Source organism: Heterodontus francisci, chromosome 4 (assembly GCF_036365525.1).
Source record: "Heterodontus francisci isolate sHetFra1 chromosome 4, sHetFra1.hap1, whole genome shotgun sequence".
NCBI classification, from domain to species: Eukaryota; Metazoa; Chordata; class Chondrichthyes; order Heterodontiformes; family Heterodontidae; genus Heterodontus; species Heterodontus francisci.
Genome location: NC_090374.1, coordinates 89,642,236 through 89,663,131, shown reverse-complemented (window position 1 = coordinate 89,663,131; position 20,896 = coordinate 89,642,236). Strand labels below are relative to the sequence as shown.

The 20,896-nt window shown below is 45.0% G+C and overlaps 1 protein-coding gene across 6 annotated transcripts in view; it reads right to left on the bottom strand.

Annotated features, from left to right (window-relative positions):
• dcp2 (decapping mRNA 2) overlaps positions 1 to 20,896 on the bottom strand; it is a 48,279-nt gene that overhangs the window by 9,141 nt on the left and 18,242 nt on the right. For 3 of the 6 annotated variants that reach the window (XM_068029845.1, XM_068029844.1, XM_068029848.1), the window contains 4 exons: positions 20,305 to 20,443; positions 14,455 to 14,559; positions 216 to 346; positions 66 to 117 (listed from right to left, as the gene is read on the bottom strand). In XM_068029845.1, the coding sequence (XP_067885946.1) occupies positions 66 to 117; positions 216 to 346; positions 14,455 to 14,559; positions 20,305 to 20,443 (427 nt within the window). Of the gene's footprint in view, positions 1 to 65; positions 141 to 215; positions 347 to 14,454; positions 14,560 to 20,304; positions 20,444 to 20,896 lie in introns of all 6 variants that reach the window. The other 3 variants (XM_068029847.1, XM_068029846.1, XM_068029849.1) reach the window with 3 other exon arrangements.

Here is a 20,896-nt window from a genome sequence, read left to right as displayed (position 1 = left end):
TTCTGCACAACAGTATTTAGTGGTATATATTCACAACATTGGAGGACATTATAAAGTGATCTTACCCATTTCAAAATTGTCCTGTAATCGTCTTGGCTGAAACTTTTTATCAGATTTCTAAAAGATTTAAAACAAACAAGCTGAAGTTACCAACAGATAGCCATTAAGACATGGGCATAGCACATTAAATTGTGGTTCATCAGAGGAATGCTAACCTCCACAAGTTACATATCTGCACTAGATATAGAAGCACATGCCAGAAATAGAGGCTAAGTGCCCAGTTAATGGAAGGTAGATCAGTTAACAGAAGCCCTGTCTTGGGCTTATTCAGCTTGCAGTAGAGTGCCTGTGAAGAGAAAATGTGGAATAACTTTTCTATACTTCCCTTGTAAACTTATCAAGTCAAAGGAAACATTTATACTAAAATGTTACAAGTACCATACATGGATAACTAGACTTAGCTTCATTGGACTGCATGTTTTTACTTCTGGCCACTTTCTAAAACAGGAGCGGTGGCCACTGCTGGGACTACACCCAGCCACCACAGCAAGAGGAAGGATGCCCCGGAACTACGGAAAGTTTTTGAGGCCTCGCCAGGGACAATCAGCCAGGCCCCTGCGAGGCAAGGGGGGGGGGGGGGGGGGGGGTGGGAAGAGAGTGTTGTGTGTTGGGAATGGGGGTTGGGGCTTCGGGGGTGGCCCTCTGTGTGGCACAGGGTGCCCGATCAGGAGGGTGCCCCCCCCCCACCCGCAAGAAGGCTGCCCAGTTTTACTATGGCGGGGTTCTTCAGGCCTTTGCCGTCCGGCTGCTGAGGGCAAAATACCCGCGGTGGGAGAAGGCCCTTAAGTGCCAGTTAATTGGCCACATAAGGGCCTTGATGTGGTGGGCGGGCCATTTCTCGCCACCACCGCCCCGCATAAAACTGCAGCAGGGGCAGGAGGGGGTCAGAATTAGCCCACCACCCATCTCCCACTCAATTTTATACCACCCATCTCCCACAAGCCTGCTTGTTTGGGGGCCATAAAGTTCCAGCCACAGTTTTACAAGTACCAGAATTCCTGTAATAGCTCAACAAGTTGGCTTTACTTCCCATTAGCAGAGACAGTGAGTATCATAAGATTGCTCAAGTATGGTAGCATCATAAGCAAGGCTAATCCAGTCTTCACAGAAGCACTTGAGGTCAAGGGAAAATGAAAAACACAACTGAATTTCCCTGGTCTAATCCAGAGAAAGCAGAGATAATTTTCAATGCCTCTGACACTACCTGACTCAGATCAAATCTATCCTTCTGGTGCTGTGTGACTCCATAACATACCATAAACTGCATTTATGGATAGAATAGCATTCTTAAATGTGGATGTTGGCCTATGTTCAAACATTGAAGACCAGATCTATAAAGGTATTTATTTCATTCTCCACAAACTTTTTATACTGCTTTGCCCTAAATTATAAAAGGTGGAAATCTATACACAAGTTGGGGGTTAGTTTCCTCTGGCAGCCGAGTGGTTAACACCTATATTAAAATAGCATGCAAAGGAATTTTTCAGCAACTATTCCACTGAATGTTGAGGCCAGCTTAGAGCACATCAGGGCCAGAGCTTTTCATCTTGAACTATCAGATTAACACAATGGCCCAGATTTTGCAGTAAAAATAACGGTGATGTTTTCAGCACTCTCCATTATCGAAGAGAAATTTGGACAGCAATTTCTGCGCAATTAAACACGGAAATCTTGAAGTTGCTGTCTTAGTTACCAAACTCCTCCAGAAGCTTCACTGTAACAGCATCTCATCAAGAGACATGGCATTAAAAGTCGTGGAACAGCGTGAAGTTGCAGCACTAAACTCAAAGAGTTAGGGATTGTCTATTCCACTAAGTACATTTTTTAAATGGCACGATAAGTCTTAAAACTGTCAACAACCTCTCTACACTTGTACAAGTTAATTTTCAGTGCCATTGGCCGGAATTTTACAGCCCCCTCCAAAGAGCGGGAAGGTGGGGGGGGGGGGGGGGGGGGGGGGTGCGTAAAATGGAACCGGAGTTTCGGGGGGGGGGGGGCCCTTCCTGACCCACTCCCGATGCCACTTTACGCAGGGCGGCGGCAGTGAAAAACGGCCCACCCGCCCCAGGCCAATCAAGGCCCTTAAGTGGCCACTTACTGACAAAAGCAGGCAGCTCAATTAAGGCCTGGGGGAGGGATGCCCTCATGATCGGGTACCCTGTGCCAAATGGAGGGCCGCTCCTGCGGCCCCAACACCCAACTCGTACCCCCCCAATCGACTACTCTTGCCCAGCTGGGGCCCGAAAGATCACCCCTGGTGAGGCAACAAAAACTTAACTTGGTTCGGGGGCTCCCCGACATTTTCTTCAAGTGGGGCTGCAGTCCCAGCAGTGGCCACCACTCCCGGTGGCGCTATTGGGACGAAGAGCTGCTAGCCCACTGATCAGCCGGCAGCTCCATTAGGCGGGACTTCCTGGCTAAAGTCGGTGGAAGTCCCGCCTCAGCACAGTTCAAGGCCGGGGAACTGCAAACTACGGGTCGGATCCCCAGTCCAAACGGAAACGGGTTCGCAGAGGGAAAAATCCCGGCCTTAGTCTCATTCCATCAGAATTTAATTAAGCTGGTGATTTTAATAATTAAATTTAAATAACTTTTTACTTTTTCTTTTATCTCTCTTAATCCCATCTTTTCCATCTCCTGTACATGATTTAGCATTGAATTAACCACTTGTATCCCAGATTGCTAAAGGAAGTGGGGATGGAGATAGTGGAAGGGCTTGCCATTATCTTCCCTGGATACAGGGCAGACGCCAGAGGATTGGAGAGTGGCAAATGTGAAACCCTTGTTCAAGAAAAAGAGCATAAGGATAGTCCTAGCAGCTGCAGGCCAGTTAGTTTTAACAGTGGTTGGTAAAGTTTTAGAAACAATAATCGGGGGGGAAGAAATCAACGCACTCTTGGAGAGATTTGAGTTAGTTAAGGATAGCCAGCACAGATTTCTAAAAGGCAGATCATGCTTGACTAATCTAATTGAATGTTTTGATGAAATGGGGGAAGAGTGAACAGCCAGAGATCATTGTTCACATTGGTTCCAACAACATAGGTAGAAAAAGCAATGAGATTCTGAAAGCAGATTTTAGGGAGTTAGGTAAGACATTAAAAAGCAGGACCTCAGAGATAGTAACATCCAGATTACTCCCAGTGCCACACGCTAGTGGGAGTGTACTATAGACTCACGAACAGTCAAAAGGGAGATAGAAGAACAAATATGTTGGCAAATTTCTGCAAGTGCAAAACAATCGGGGATTTTAACTACCCCAATATTAAGTGGGATAGTTTTAGTGTGAAAGGAATGGAAGGAACAGAATTCTTAAGGTGCAATAAAAACAAGAAATGCTGGAAATACTCAGCAGGTCTGGCAGCATCTGTGGACAGAGAAGCAGAGTTAATATTTCAGGTCAGTGACCCTTCATCAGAACTGGCAAAGGTTAGAAATGTAATAGGTTTTAAGCAAATAAAGCAGGGGTGGGGCAAGCGATTAAAAGTGAATGTGTTGATAGGACAGGGTCACAGAGAATAACTGACCAGAAGGTCATGGAGCAAAGACAAATGGTATGTTAATGGTGTGTTGAAAGACAAAGCGTTAGTGCAGAGAGGGTGTTAATGGACAGAAAAATGAACAGCCCTGGCCCAAAGCACAAACATGCACATGGTAAGAAAAATGATGAAACAAACTAAAATAAAAAGAAAAAAGAATAAAAAAGAAAAAAAAAAAACTGAAAATAAAAAGGGGGGCCCCATCATGCTCTGAAATTATTGAACTCAATGTTCAGTCCGGCAGGCTGTAGCCTGCCTAATCGGTAAATGAGATGCTGTTCCTCGAGCTTGAGTTGATGTTCACTGGAACGCTGCAACTAGCACAGGACAGATATGTGGGCTTAAGAGCAGGGGGGTGTGTTGAAATGGGAAGCAACTGGAAGCTCGGGGTCATGCTTTCGGACTGAGCAGAGATGTTCCACAAAGCAGTCACCTAATCTGTGTTTGGTCTCCCCAATGCAGAGACTGCATTGTGAGCAGCGAATACAGTATATTAAATTGAAAGAAGTACAAGTAGCTTCACCTGAATGGAGTGTTTGGGGCCTTGGATACTGAGGAGAGAGGAGGTAAAAGTGCAGGTATTACACCTCCTGCAATTGCATGGGAAGGTGCCGGGGGAAGGGGACGAGGTGGTGGGGGTAATGGAGGAGTGGACCAGGGTGTCCCGGAGGGAACAATCCCTTCGGAATGCCGACAGAGGAGGGGAGGGGAAGATGCGTTTGGTAGTGGCATCACGCTGGTCATGGCGGAAGTGGCGGAGGATGATCCTTTGGATGTGGAGGCTGGCGGGGTGGAAAGTGAGAACAAGGGGAATCCTGTCACGGTTCTGGGAGGGAGGGGAAGGGGTGAGGTTAGAGGTGCGGGAAATGGGCCGGACACGATTGATGGCCCTGTCAACCACAGTAGGGGGGAATCCTCGGTTGAGGAAGAAGACATATCAGAAGCGCTGTCGTGGAATGTTGCATCATCAGAGCAGATGCATTGGAGATGGAGAAACTGGGAGAATGGAATGGAGTCCTTACAGGAGACAGGGTGTGAAGCAGTGTAGTCGAGGTAGCTGTAGGAGTCGGTGGGCTTATAATGAATATTAGTAGACAGCCTTTCCCCAGAGATGAAGACAGAGAAGTCGAGGAAGGGAAGGGAAGTGTCAGAGATGGACCATGTGAAGGTGAGAGAAGGGTAGAAATTGGAAGCAAAGTTGATAAAGTTTTCCAGTTCGGGGCGGGAGCAGGAAACGCCACCGATACAGTCATCAATGTACCAGAAAAGGAGTTGAGGGAGGGGGCCTGAGTAGGACTGGAACAAGGAATGTTCGACATATCCCACAAAAAGACAGGCATAACTAGGACCCATGCGGGTACCCTTAACAACCCCTTTTACATTAAGGAAGTGAATGGAATTGAAGGAGAAGTCGTTCAATGTGAGAACATCTTCAGCCAGGCGGAGGAAGGTAGTGGTGGATGGGGACTGGTTGGGCCTCTGTTCAAGGAAGAAGAATGAGAGGAGATCTAATTGAGGTATATAAAATGATTAAGGGGATTGACAAAGTAGACATAGAGAGGATGTTTCCTCTTGTGGGGCAATCTAGAACGAGAGGTCATAGTTTTAGGATAAAGGGGTTGCAGATTTAAAACAGAGGTGAGGAGAAATTACTTCTCTAAAAAGGTCGTGAATCTGTGGAATTCTACTTCAGAGTGCGGTGGATGCCGGGACATTGGGTAAATTTGAGGAGATAGACAGATTTTTAATTAGAAATGTGTTGAAGGGTTATGGAGAACGGGCAGGAAAGTGGAGTTGAGCTCAAGATGCGATCAGCCATGATCGAACTGAATGGCGGAGCAGGCTCGAGGGGCTGAATTGCCTGCTCCTAGTTCTGATGTTCTTATGTTTAAAAGGAAAGCTTGTGAGATACCAAGAACTCAATACTTCAGAAAGCCGTGAGGAGTATAGAAAGTGGAGGAGTGAAATCAAAAAGGAAATTAGGAAAAAGAGAGGGCCATAAAAAATATTGGTAAGCAAAATCAAGGAGAACCCAAAGGCGTTTTATCAATACATCAAGAGTAAAAGAATAACTAAGGAAAGAGTAGGGCCCATAAAAGACCAAAACGTAGCTGGTGTGTGGAGGGGGAAGATGTGGGCATGGTTCGTAATGAATACTTTGTATCTGGCTTCACAAAAGAGGGGGGATGATGCAGGCACTGTAGTTAAGGAAGAGGGGTCTGAAGTATTGGATGTGATGAACACAGGGAGAGAGAAAGTATTAAGGGGATTAGCATCCTTGAAAGTTGATAAATAACCAGGGCCACATGAAATACACCCCAGGCTGTTAGAAGAAGCCAGGGAGGAAATAGTGGATGCTCTGACCATCACGTTCCAATCCTCACTGAATACAAGTGTGGTGCCGGAGGATTGGAGGTCTGCTAATGTTGTACCTTTGTTTAAAAAGAGAGTGAGGGATAGACCAAATACCTATAGGCCAGTCAGTCTAACCTCGGTAGTGGGCAAATTATTGGAATCAATTCTGAGAGACAGGATAAACTGTCACTTAGAAAGGATAGTCAACATGGATTTGTTAAGGGAAGGTCGTGTCTAACTTGACTGAATTTTTTGAGGAAGTGACAAAGAAGATTGATGAGGGTAGTACAGTTGATGTGATCTACATGGATTTTAGCAAGGCTTTTGACAAGGTCCCACATGGCAAACTGGATACAAAATTGGCTGAGTGGCAGGAAACAAAGAGTAATTATTGACAGGTGTTTGTGTGACTGGAAGGCTGTTTCCAGCGGGGCACCGCAGGGCTCAGTACTGGGTCCCCTGCTTTTTGTCGTATGTATTATTTATGTCCAAATCATTGTAGGGGGAATGATCAAGACATTTGCAGCCAACAAAAAATGGTTGCATGATGGATAGCGAGGAGGATAGCTGTAGACTGCAGGAAGATATCAATGGCAAATGGAATTCAACACAGAAAAGTGTGAGGTGATGCATTTGGGGAGGTCAAACCAGGCAAAGGAATACACAATAGGAACACAGGAACAGGAGTAGGCCTTTTCCCCACACTATCTTCATATCCCCTTAAGTCATTGGTACTTAGAAATCTGTCAATCTCTGCTTTAAACATACTCAATGACTGAGCTTCCACAGTCCTTTGGGGTAGAAAATTCCAAAGATTCACAACTCTCCTGAGTAAAGAAATTTCTCCTCATCTCTGTCCTAAGTGGCTACCCCCTTATTTTGAAATTGTGTCCCCTGGTTCCAGACTCCCCAACCAGGGGAAACATCTTGGCTGCATCAATCCTGTCTATCCCTTTCAGTATTTTGCAGGTTTCAAGGAGATCACCTCTTATTTTCGAAACTCTAGAGAATACAGGCCCAGTTTCCCCAATCTCTCTTCATAGGACAGTCCCACCATCCTGGGAACAAGTCTGGTGAACCTTCGTTGCACTCCCTCTATGGCAATAATATCCTTCCTAAGGTCTTCTTCTTTGGCCTCCTTATCTCGAGAGACAATGGGTAAGCGCCTGGAGGTGGTCAGTGGTGTGTGGAGCAGCGCCTGGAGTGGCTATAAAGGCCAATTCTAGAGAGACAGGCTCTTCCACAGGTGCTGCAGAGAAATTTGTTTGTCGGGGCTGTTACACAGTTGGCTCTCCCCTTGCGCTTTTGTCTTTTTTCCTGCCAACTGCTAAGTCTCTTCGACTCGCCACACTTTAGCCCCGCCTTTATGGCTGCCCGCCAGCTCTGGCGAACGCTGGAAACTGACACCCACGACTTGTGATCAATGTCACAGGACTTCATGTCGCGTTTGCAGACGTCTTTAAAGCGGAGACATGGACGGCCGGTGGGTCTGATACCAGTGGCGAGCTCGCTGTACAATGTGTCTTTGGGGATCCTGCCATCTTCCATGCGGCTCACATGGCCAAGCCATCTCAAGCGCCGCTGACTCAGTAGTGTGTATAAGCTGGGGATATTGGCCGCCTCGAAGACTTCTGTGTTGGAGATACGGTCCTGCCACCTGATGCCAAGTATTCTCCGGAAGCAGTGAAGATGGAATGAATTGAGACGTCGCTCTTGGCTGACATACGTTGTCCAGGCCTCACTGCCATAGAGCAAGGTACTGAGTACACAGGCTTGATACACTCGGACTTTTGTGTTCCGTGTCAGTGCGCCATTTTCCCACTCTCTTGGCCAGTCTGGACATAGCAGTGGAAGCCTTTCCCATGCGCTTGTTGATTTCTGCAACTAGAGACAGGTTATCCTTCCTAAGGTAAGGGGACCAAAACTGCACACAGTACTCCAGGTGCTGTCTAACCAAGGTTCTATACAATTGAAGCAGAACTTCACTATTCCTGTACTCAAATCCTCTTGCAACAAAGGCTAACATACCATTAACCTTTTTAATTGCTGGCTGCACCTGCATGTTAGCTTTCAGTGACTTATTGACAAGGACACCCAGGTCCCTTTGTCCATCTACACTTTCTAATCTCTTACCATTTAAGAAATACTCTTCACATCTGTTCCTCCTACCAAAGTGGATAACCTCACATTTTTCCACATTATATTCCATCTGCCACGTTCTTTCCCACTCACTAAGTCTGTCCAAATCCCCTTGAAGCCGCTTTGCATCTTCCTCACAACACACGTAACCACTTAGTTTTGTCATCCACGAACTTGGAAATACTACATTTGGGTCCCCACATCCAAATCATTGATATATATGGTGAACAGCTGGGGCCCAAGCACTGATCCCTGCAGTACCCCACTAGTCACAGCCTGCCAACGCAAGAATGACCCGTTTATTCCTACTCTCTTATTTCTGCCTGTTAACGAATCCTTAATCCATGCCAGTATATTACCTCCTATCTCATATGCTTTAATTTTGCTAACCAACCTCCTGTGGGGGACTTTATCGAAGGCCTTTTGAAAATCCAAGTATACCACGTCCACCAACTCCCCTTTATCAATTCTGTTAGTAACATCCTCAAAAAACTCCAACAGGTTCGCCAAACTTGATTTCCCATTCATAAATCCATGTTGACTGTGCCCAATCAGATTATTATCGAAGTGTCCATTTATCATATCCTTTCGAATAGATTCCAGCATTTTCCCAATGACTGATGTAAAGCTAACAGGTCAGGAATTCCCTGTTTTCTCTCTCCCTCCCTTCTTAAATAGTGGGGCGACATTTGCGACCTTCCAATCTGCAGGAACCGCTCGTGAATCTACAGAATTTTGGAAGTTGATCACCAATGCATCCACTATCTCCATAGCTACCTCTTTCAACACTCTGGGATGTAGAATATCAGGTCTTGGGGACTTATCAACCTTCAGCCCTATTAATGTCTCCAATATAACCTCCTTCCTAATACTAAAATCCTTCAATTCAGATCATTTAGATCAGATCTAATCTCTGCAGCCCTGCAACAAGCAGCCGTGAATGGTGGTGGACAATTAAACAACTAACTGGAGGAGGTGGCTCCACAAATATCCCCAACCCCAATGATGGAGGAGCTCAGCACATCAGCGTGAAAAATAAGGCAGAAGCATTTGCAACAATCTTCAGCCAGAAGTGCCGAATTGATGATCCATCTCGGCCTCCTCCTGAAGTCCCCAGCATCACAGATGCCAGACTTCAGCCAATTCGATTCACTCCGCATGATATCAAGAAACGACTGAAGGCACTGGATACTGCAAAGGCTATGGGCCCTGACAGTATTCCGGCAATAGTACTGAAGACCTGTCCTTCAGAACTTGCCGCGCCCCTAGCCAAGCTATTCCAATACAGCTACAACATTGGCATCTACCTGCCAATGTGGAAAATTGCCACGGTTTGTCCTGTACACAAAAAGCAGGACAAGTCCAACCCAGCCAATTATCGCCCCATCAGTCTGCTCTCAATCATCAGTAAAGTGATGGAAGGTATCAACAGTACCATCAAGCAGCACTTGCCTAGCAATAACCTGCTCAGTGACATTCATTTTGGGTTCCACCAGGGCCACTCAGCTCCTGACCTCATTGCAGCCTTGGTTCAAACATGGACAAAAGAGCTGAACTCAAGAGGTGAGGTGAGAGTGACTGCCCTTGACATCAAGGCTGCATCTGACAGAGTATGGCATCAAGGAACCCTAGCAAAACTGGAGTCAATGGGAATCAGGGGAACACGCTCCACTGGTTGGAGTCATACCTAACGCAAAGGAAGATGGTTGTGGTTGTTGGAGGTCGATCATCTGATCTCCAGGACATCACTGCAGGAATTCCTCAGGGTAGTGTCCTAGGCTCAATCATCTTCAGCTGCTTCATCAATGACCTTCCTTCAATCATAAGGTCAGAAGTGGGGATGTTCGCTGATGATTGCACAATGTTCAGCACCATTCGCGACTCCTCAGATACTGAAGCAGTCCGTGTAGAAATGCAGCAAGACCTGGACAATATCCAGGCTTGGGCTGATAAGTGGCAAGTAACATTCGTGCCACACAAGTGCCAGGCAACAACCATCTCCAACAAGAGAGAATCTAACCATCTCCCCTTGACATTCAATGGCATTACCATCACTGAATCCCCCACTATCAACATCCTAGGGGCTACCATTGACCAGAAACTGAAATGGAGTAGCCATATAAATAACGTGGCTACAAGAGCAGGTCAGAGGCTAGGAATCCTGCAGCGAGTAACTCATCTCCTGACTCCCCAAAGCCTGTCCACATGGCACAAGTCAGGAGTGTGACGGAATACTCTCCACTTGCCTGGATAAGTGCAGCTCCAACAACACTCAAGAAGCTCGACACCATCCAGGACAAAACACCCCATCCACAAACATTCACTCGCTCCAACACCAATGCACAGTGGCAGCAGTGTGTACCATCTACAAGATGCACTGCAGCAACGCACCAAGGGTCCTTCGACAGCACCTTCCAAACCTGCGACCTCTGCCAACTAGAAGGACAAGGGCAGCAAATGCATGGGAACACCACCACCTGCAATTTCCCCTCCAAGTCATACACCATCCTAATTTGGAACTATATCGCCGTTCCTTCATTGTCGCTGGGTCAAAGTCCTGGAACTCCCTCCCTAACAGCACTGTGGGTGTACCTACCTCACATGGACCACAGCGGTTCAAGAAAGCAGCTCACCACCACCTTGTCAAGGGCAATTAGGGATGGGCAATAAATGCAGGCCTAGCCAGCGACGCCCACATCGCCAAATATTACATAGTTTACAGCAACCATATATTCCTTCAAGGCACACAAACCTCAAAGGTAAAGGCAATCAACCGTGGATAATAAAGGAGGTTAAGGCTTGTATAAGATTAAAAGAAAAGGCCTATAAAGTTGCCAGAAATAGTAGTAAACCTGAGGATTGGGAGGATTTTAGAAGACAGCAAAGGAGGACGAAGAAACTGATAAAGAAAGAGAGAATAGAATATGAATTAGGGATTAGGGATTAGGAATTAAGCTAGCAAAAAATATAAAAATGGATTGTAAAAGTTTCTACAGGTACGTAAAAAGGAAACGTTTAGCTAAGACAAATGTGGGTCCAATACAGGCAGAGTCAGGAGAATTTAAAATGGGGAATAGAGAAATGGCAGGGAAGCTAAATGATTACTTTGTGTCCGTCTTCACTGAGGAAGATACAAGAAATCTCCCAGAATTGGGGATCCAAGGAATTAGGGGGAAATGAGGAATTGAAGGAAATTAGTATTAGTAAGAAGGTTGTATTGGAGAAATTAATGGGGCTGAAGGTTGATAAGTACCCAGGACCTGATATCCTACATCCCAGAGTGTTGAAAGAGGTAGCTATGGAGATCATGGATGCATTGGTGATCATCTTCCAAAATTCTATAGATTCTGGAGCGGTTCCTGCAGATTAGAAGGTTGCAAATGTCATCCCACTATTTAAGAAGGGAGGGAGAGAGAAAACAGGGAACTACAGACCTGTTCACCTTATATCAGTTGTTGGGAAAATGTTAGAAGCTATTCTAAAGGATGTGATAAATGAACACTTGGATAATAATGATCTGATTGGGCATAGTCAACATGGATTTATGAATGGGAAATCATGTTTGACGAACCTGTTGGAGTTTTTTGAGGATGTTACTAACAGAATTGATAAAGGGGAGCCAGGGGACGTGGTATACTTGGAGTTTCAGAAGACTTTTTAAAAAGTCCCCCACAGGAGATTAGTCAGCAAAATTTAAGCACATGGGATAAGAATTAGAATTAGAACATTACAGCGCAGTACAGGCCCTTCAGCCCTCGATGTTGCGCCGACCTGTGAAACCATCTGACCTACACTATTCCATTTTCATACATATGTCTATCCAATGACCACTTAAATGCCCTTAAAGTTGGCGAGTCTACTACTGTTGCAGGCAGGGCGTTCCACGCCCCTACTACTCTCTGAGTAAAGAAACTACCTCTAACATCTGTCCTATATCTATCACCCCTCAACTTAAAGCTATGTCCCCTCGTGTTTGCCATCACCATCCGAGGAAAAAGACTCTCACTATCCACCCTATCTAACCCTCTGATTATCTTATATGTCTCTATTAAGTCACCTCTCCTCCTCCTTCTCTCCAACGAAAACGACCTCAAGTCCCTCAGCCTTTCCTCGTAAGACCTTCCCTCCATACCAGGCAACATCCTAGTAAATCTCCTCTGCACCCTTTCCATAGCTTCCACATCCTTCCTATAATGCGGTGACCAGAACTGCACGCAATACTCCAGGTGCGGTCTCACCAGAGTTTTGTACAGCTGCAGCATGACCTCGTGGCTCCGAAACTCGATCCCCCTACTAATAAAAGCTAACACACCATATGCCTTCTTAACAGCCCTATTAACCTGGGTGGCAACTTTCAGGGATTTATGTACCTGGACACCAAGATCTCTCTGCTCATCTACACTACCAAGAATCTTCCCATTAGCCCAGTACTCTGCATAAGAGGTAATATACTGGAAAAGATTAAGGACTGGTTAACAGGTAGAAAGCAGAGAGTAGGAATAAACGGGTCATTCTCGCATTGGCAGTTTGTGATTAGTGGGGTACTGCAGGGATCAGTGCATGGGCCCCACCATATATATCAATGATTTAGATGTGGGGACCAAATGTAGTATTTCCAAGTTCGTGGATGACACACAACTAGGTGCAAATGTGTGTTGTGAGGAAGATGCAAAGCGGCTTCAAGGGGATTTGGACAGACTTAGTGAGTGGGCAAGAACGTGGCAGATGGAATATAATGTGGAAAAATGTGAGGTTATCCACTAAGAGATTAGAAAGTGTAGATGTACAAAGGGACCTGGGTGTCCTCGTCAATAAGTCACTGAAAGCTGACATGCAGGTGCCGCAAGCAATTAAGGCGGCTAATGGTATGTTAGCCTTTATCACAAGAGGATTTGAATCCAGGAGTAGTGAAGTCTTGTTTCAATTTTACAGAACCTTGCTTAGACTGCACTTGGAGTATTGTGTGCAGTTTTGTTCCCCCTACCTTAGGAAGGATATTATTGCTATAGAGGGAGTGCAACGATGGTTCACCAGAGTTGTTCCCGGAAAGGCGGGACTGTCCTATGAAGAGAGATTGGGGAAACTAGGCCTGTATTCTCTCGAGTTTCGAAAATGAGAGGTGATCTCATTGAAACCTACAAAATACTTAAAGGGACAGACAGGGTAGATGCAGCCAAGATGTTTCCCCTGGCTGGGGAGTCTCGAACTAGGAGACACAATTTCAAAATAAGGGGGAAGTCACTTAAGACAGAGATGAGGAGAAATTTCTTTACTCAGAGGGTTGTGAATCTTTGGAATTCTCTACCCCAGAGGGCTGTGGAAGTTCAGTCATTGCAGAGATTGTTTAAAGCAGAGATTGACAGATTTCTAAATACAAATGACAGAAGGGGATATGGGAATAGTGTGGGAAAAAGGCACTGAAGTGGATGATCAGCCATGATCATATTGAATGGCCAGGCAGGCTCGATGGGCTGAATGGCCTACTCTTGCTCCTATGTTGACAGGGCTAGGTTTGCCGTCATTGTTTCCAGTGCCTAGGTCGATGCCGGGTGGTCCGTCCAGTTTCATTCCTTTTCTCAGACTTTATGGTGGTTTCAGAGGACAGTTAAGAGTCAACCACATTGCTGTGGGTCTGGAGTCACATGTAGCCCAGACCAGGTAAGGACAGCAGATTTCCTTCCCTGTGAATGGCCTACTCCTGTTCCCATGTTCCTTCCTACAACTTTCTCAAATTAGTCCAACATGAGCTTCTACAAATCCCATGTTTTTTCCATTACTGGTACATTTTCTGGAAAGTCAGCATCAGCAGCATATCATCAACAAGGGTTGGCTACCAGAAAATGATCATTAATTTCTGCTTAGGTTAAGGAAGAATTAATTTGTCAGCGTACACCAATGTGGGTACCAGTGTTTGTGCCACACTTGCAACTGCTGTGCCCTGTAAAGTAGTTAGTCCTGCCATTTGAGAAACTAAATTTTGGCTAACCATGAGATGTGTCACAACCAGAGTTAGCATCTTGTCTCCACACTTGCAGGGGCAGTATCAATTGGGGGTCACCATTAGTCAAGGACAACACTGAGGACTCTGGTACATAATCTAAAATGGCACCATTTTACAAATGTTAAAGTGTTGCAACACCCCACCGATTTACTAAACTGTTATGTAGACCAGAAATGAGTCTCAGATAAATGTTTTTAATCTCCAACATTCCAGACTTAGAAGTGAGCTTTTTCCTTAATCATAAAAGACACTATTTTATGACTGATGTTGGAATTATAAACAAACTTTGTTCCTTTTCACAAACATTTTCAATTTGCATTGGAGCAATTCAGAATTTTGACTAAATATATAACAAAAACTCACCAATATCTGGTATTGTTTGACTTGATTATTTACTCCATTAGGCTTCTTCTTCTGGTTTGGAGTATCTTGGTATTGCTTTCTGCCATTACCTCTGACATTATGTGACTAATATAAAATTAAAAAAAGTTCAAATGTGCAATGTAAATAAACCTGAAATCACTTGCTTCCCTCCATTTAAATGGCATTGCCTAACAGCAGAGCAAATTTCATACAAGTGAAGATATCTGCACCCCATTTTTTCCAAAACATTAAATGAATATTTTGCATCAGCCTTCACTTTTGAAGATGATACTCGACTGTTAGTTTTAATATTAAAATCTGTTAATATAGATCAGGGTTGTCCAACCTTTTCGCGTTGGGGGCCACATTACAATTTTTGTCTTACACAGGGGGTCGGAGAGACAATTTCAGAAAGATAAAGGCATTAAAATGTATCTTACTATCAAAAAACAACAAAGCTGCATTTTTGTGAAGCTTTAAATGAGAAGATTGCTTTATTAACTTACTTTCTGGTCACTATGTTGGACACTGATTTAGTGAGATACCTGGAATTTTTTTTGCTTGCACAAGTAGTCAATGTTTGCCAGCACACTTGTAGTGATGCAGAGAATTCTGGATAGATTCATTCTGTCATGAGTGATCTTGATCACTCGCTCCCTCTCTCTCTGCCCCCATTCCCTGCCTGGCCCCGTCTCTCGCCCTCAACCCCTCTCTGCCTGGCCCCGTCTCTCGCCCCCCCCCCCCCCCCCCACTCTCTGCCTGGCCCAGTCTCTCGCCCCCACCCCCCCCGCCTGTCCCCGTCTCTCGACCACCCCCACCCCGCCTGTCCCCGTCTCTCGACCCCTCCTCTCTGCCTGTCCCTGTCTCTCGACCCCTCCTCTCTGCCTGTCCCTGTCTCTCGACCCCTCTCTCTGCCTGTCCCCGTCTCGCTGTCTGTCCTCTCTCAGTTCCCGCTCTCTCTCTCAAGTTCAGAAACTGCTGTTCCTGATGTCAGGATCTGTCAGCAGTGAAACTAACTTGCAATCTTTTTTAAAAGCTGCTCTGACAATGTGGAATTTCTCATTTCCAGGGATGGCCCTCGGTACAGTTTACATCCGTGGGCCACATGGAAACCTTTGGCAGGCCGGATGGGGGCCTGCGGGCCATATGTTGGACAATCCTGATATAGATGAACATATTGTTTTAGGTGGAAATTGGAACTTGAAAATAGATAAGATGGCCAGGCCAGATGATATCTGCCCAAGAGCCCTCGGGAGATGGGGTAGCTGTTGTGCAAGCCTCTCGTACTTATTTTCAAATAGCTCACTGCACTCTGGAATGATTCCCTCAGATTGAAAGGCGAATAATATAGCCCATTTCTTTAAAAACTTACAACTATCTCACACCTTTCATGATCACTGGACATCACAAAGCATTTGACAGCCAATGAAGTAATTTGTGAAGAGTTGTCACTGTTTTAACGTAGGAAACACAGCAGTCAATTTGTACACAGCAAGATCCCACAAGCAACAATGTAATAATGACCAGATAATTTTGTGAGTTGATTGAGGGATATTGACCGGGACACCAGGGGTAACTCCCCTGCTCTTCGAAATAGTGCCATGGGACTTTATGTCCACCTGAGGGCGGAAGAGGCCTCGGTTTAAGGTCTCATCTGAAAGACGGCAGCTCCAACAGTACAGCACTCCCTCAGTACTGCAGTGGATGGTCAGCCTAGATTGTTCTGCTCAAATCCTGGAGTGGGACGCTAACCCATAACCTTCTGATTCAGAGGCAAGAGTGTTACTAACCAAGGAAACAGATTGTGTTCGAGTAGACTGTTCCCACTAAATAGGTTTGGGAGGACCAGCAGTCAGAATTTTATTGTGCAAGACCAAATCTAGGTTAGATGTCAAGGACATGGTCTTTTCCCCAGAGAATAGTGACTGCTGGCTCATGCAGTTGATGCCAATTCTCTGAATTCGATCAAATAAGAGCTGGACCCGTTTCTGGCTGAGGAGGAAATCACATCGTACAAAAGGTAGGTACAAGAACACAAGAAGTAGACCATACAGCCCATCGAGCCTGCTCTGCCATTCAATACGATCATGGCTGATCTTGGGCTTCAATTCCACTTTCCTGCCCGCTCCCAATTTCCCTTGATTCCCTATGAGACCAAAAATCTATCTATCCCAGCCATAAATGCATCCACAACCCTCTGGGGTAGAGAATTCTAAAGATTCACGACCCTCTGAGTGTAGTAATTTCTCCTTATCTCAGTCCTGAATGATTGGGTCCTTATCCTGAGACTGTGTCTCCGTGTTCTAGATTCCCCGACCAGTGGGAACAATCTCTCAGCTTTCACCCAATCAAGCCCTTTCAGAATCTTGCATGTCTCAATTAGATCACCTCTCATTCATCTAAACTCCAGAGAATGTAGGCCCAATTTACTAAGCCACACATCATAGGACATCCCCCTCATCCCAGGGACCAATTTAGTAAATCCTTGATGCACTGCCTCCAGTGCAAGTATATCCTTTCTTCAATGTGGAGACCAAAATTGCACACAGTATTCCAGGTGCAGTCTCACCAAAACCCTGTACAATTTTAGTAAGACTTCTTTATTCCTGCACTCCAATCCCCTTGCAATAAAGGCCAACATGCCATTTGCCTTTCTAATAGCCTGCTGCACCTGCATGTTAACTTTGTGCGTTCCTTCTACGAGTACCCCCAAGACTCTCTGAACATCAACACTTACCAGTTTCACACCTTTTAAAAAATATTCTGCTTTTCTATTTTTAATGACCAAAGTGAACAACTTCAGACTTCCCTACATTATGCTCCATCGGCCATCTTGTTGCCCACTCACTTAACCTGTCTATATCTTTTTGCAGCCTCTACCTTTCCATCGAGCTTTGTATCATCAGCAAACGTAGATACATTACTCTCAGTCTCTTCATCCAAGTCATTAATAGAGTGTAAATAGCTGAGGCCCCAGCACTGATCCTTGCGGCACCCCACGATTCACTGCCTGCTAACTTGAAAATATCCCATTTATGCCCACTCTCTGCTTCCTGTCTGTTAACCAATCCTCTATCCACGCTAATATATTACCCCCAACGCCATGAGCACTTATCTTGCCTATTAATCTTTTATGTGGCACCTTATCAAATGCTTCATGAAAATCCAGGTATACTACATCTACTGGTTCCCCTTTATCGACCCTACTAGTTACATCCTCAAAAAAACTAATAAATTTGTCAAGCAGGATCTCCCTTTAGTAAAACCATGCTGACTTGTTCATTGCACTTGGAAAAGCATAGTAAGACTTCTTTAATATAGTTTTCAGCATCTTCCCAACAACTGATGTTAGACTAACTGGCCTGTAGTTCCCTGTTTCTCTCTACCTCCTTTCTTGAAAAGTGGAGCAACATTTGCCAACTTCCAATCTGACGGGACCATTCATGAATCGAAGGAATTCTGGAAAATAATAGCCAGCGTATCCACTGTCTCTGCAGCTATCTCTTTTTGAACCCTTGGATGTAATTCATCTGTTCCTGGGGACTTGTCATATTTTAGTGCCTCAAGTTTCTCCAGTACTTTTTCTCAGCTGATATCAATATCCTTAATTTCCTCCCCCCTTTTAGCCCTTAGGTTACTGCCTATTTCTGGGATAGAACTTGTGTCTTCGACTGTGAAGACAGACACAAAATATTTGTCCAATGCCTCTGCCATTTCTTCATTCTCCATGATGGTTTTTCCTGCATAGAATTATCAGGGACAGAGCAATCTCCTGAACTAGTTTTAATTACCCAAGGGAATCATGGAGTAACTTCCCAGATTGGCCTATGTATTTTTTAAACTTGGCTTCTTGCCTCTCCCAGGAGCTCATAAAGTTTTGGGTACAGTGGGAAGTGCAAATATTGTGATGCACAAGGTATCACAATTGTATCAAACAGGCTGGATGGACCAGAGGGTCTTTTCCTGTCCATCATTGTTTGTATGTCTGTAATTAACACACTAAAAAGATTTGAGATGAATATGTCTTGAAGATGAAGTGGGAAAAAGAAAAGATGGAAACAAAGTTAATAAAAAAAACAGTTGAAACAGCGTGCAACTTACTCTACGACCATCTCTGTGAAAATGCTCTTAGTATAAAACTTAATGTTCTCCCAGGGATGCAGCAGGTGGTGCTGCACCAATGTTTTATAAAACTAGCTCTCCCAGTGGCATTGCTTAAACAGATGAAATATAATCCATATCTCCCAAGTGTTTGCATTTGTTGGTTCTCCATTTCAGCTTAAAATTTCTACCACAATATTTATCCTTCTTCTGAAATTACTTACAGTTTTAAAATAATTGCACAAAATTATGTTTAATTATTTTTAACAACCTGTGTATTATAAGTTATGTGCCTTACTTTTTACCAGCACAAATTCTGTTGAAATCTAAGTTTTTAAAACTCACATTAATATGTCTGTTGTATTTAGAAGAAAAAGGAATGCAGGTGGGGGGGGGGGGGGGGGGGGGGAGGGGAGAAGATGGGGTGTGACAGGGGGCCTACTAAGACCAGGTTGGGTTTTTGAGCAGGGCTCAAAGCTGTGGTAGGGAGTGGGAGGAGTTGTGTGGATCAGAACATCAGGCCTCAGCTAGTTAGAAAAAGGGTATAAAATTGCAGCCAAGTAGGAAACTTTCCCAAAATAATGAAAAAAACTATGACTATTCCCGTGGTGCAGGCACTACATTACATTCATTATTGTGTCTCCTGACAATGCAGGGCATGGACAGAGCGACTGCAGACGTCATAAGTGCGTCCGAACATTTGCCAGCTTGCCAGTATGAGTCTGCGCTTGCGCAGGTTGACATCACTAAGTAATGATGTCCGATGTTGCATCATCCCTCAATGGCCGCGATCACCTCCACCCTCCCCCCAACAGTGCCCTGCTCCCTCCTACAATCTCAGCTTCTCTTGCCCGCTCCCTCTTGTGATCACCGCCTCAATTGACGCTTCTCTTCCCCACTCCCTCCCGCGATCACAGCTTCCTTTCTGCTCCCGCCTGCTCGCCGCTCCCCCACCTCACCAAAAGCAGTCCGCTCACTCCATACCGCCACTTCTCCGGGCAGCAAGAGAGAGAGCAAGCGGCAGGAGGGATCAGCAAGCAGATGGGTGTGGGAGAGAATGATGGGATGGAGCAGCAAGCAGTCAGGAGTGGCAGGATGAAACAACGAGCAGGCGGAAGCAGGATGAAGCAGCGATCGCGGGAGGGAGTGGTGAAGAGAAGCGGTGATTAGGGGAGGGAGCGGGGAAGGTTAGCAGCGATTGATGCGGCGATCATGGGAGGGAGCAGGGAAGAGAAGCGGCAATCGCGGGAGGGAGAAGCGGGGTACTGTTGGGGGGGATGGAGGCAGGGATCGCGGCCATTGAGGAGTGAGGGGGTTTGGGTTCAATTAGCTTTTTTGTGTCAAAATGAGCAGCGCCATTTTTATTACTGGCAGTGGCCTGTGACGTTGCAGACAGTGACGTTTCAGTCGATGAGGCTACATCTGCCAATGTGCCAGTACTGTGCCACCTAGTGATTACATTGTCAGCAAACGCCGCCTAAATTCATATGAATAAAATGCTCAAATAAAAAAGAATTACATATCCAAAATATTTGCCAGAGCTCATTACCTTATATTCCCAGAATGCTTGCCAATGACCACAAGAAACAAAGCTATGAACACATACTACGCAAAAATGATGCTAGATTAAACCATCCCAGTCAGTCTGTAAAGCTACAGCAATATGCTATTTTCAAACTGAAAACAGTTTTGTTTTACTGAACTTATACCCCAAAGGAAAGACCAGATACTTTTCTCAGTTAATATTACCTTTGCCTTTGTGGTCTCAGGAATGTCACATTGATTGCTTTGACTGAAAGGCTTCTGCTGTGATCTGTGTTTATTGGAGCATCCCCATTGCTCTCCTGTGAACCCCTCAAGTAACTGTGGATTCTGCCGTGTTCTTGATCTATCAAACATAAATTCACACAGATTTTATGAAAGATTTTTCTGTTAGATAGAAGATAAACTGGATATTTTTCATTTGTATCTTTCAGTATTGTAGTTTCAAATTCCACTCCAGGACACAAGCACATAATCATGGCTAACATTTCAGTGCAGAACTCAGGGAACGTTACATTGTATGAAGTGCTATTTTTCAGATGAGACATTAAACAGGAGACACTAACTGCCTTCTCTGATGAGGTTAAAAATTCCACATCACTACTAAAAGTGCTTCTAATCTTCTAGCAACATTCCTCCCACAACCAACACAAAAAAAGTTGTACATCTAACTGCCATGTATATGACAGTGCTATGTAGAATGGCAGCCATGGTGACCGATGTAATAATAACTAAATTTCAAAATAATTCACTGTGAAGCACTTCTGGACATTTAAGAATTAAGGCATTTATTAAGCAC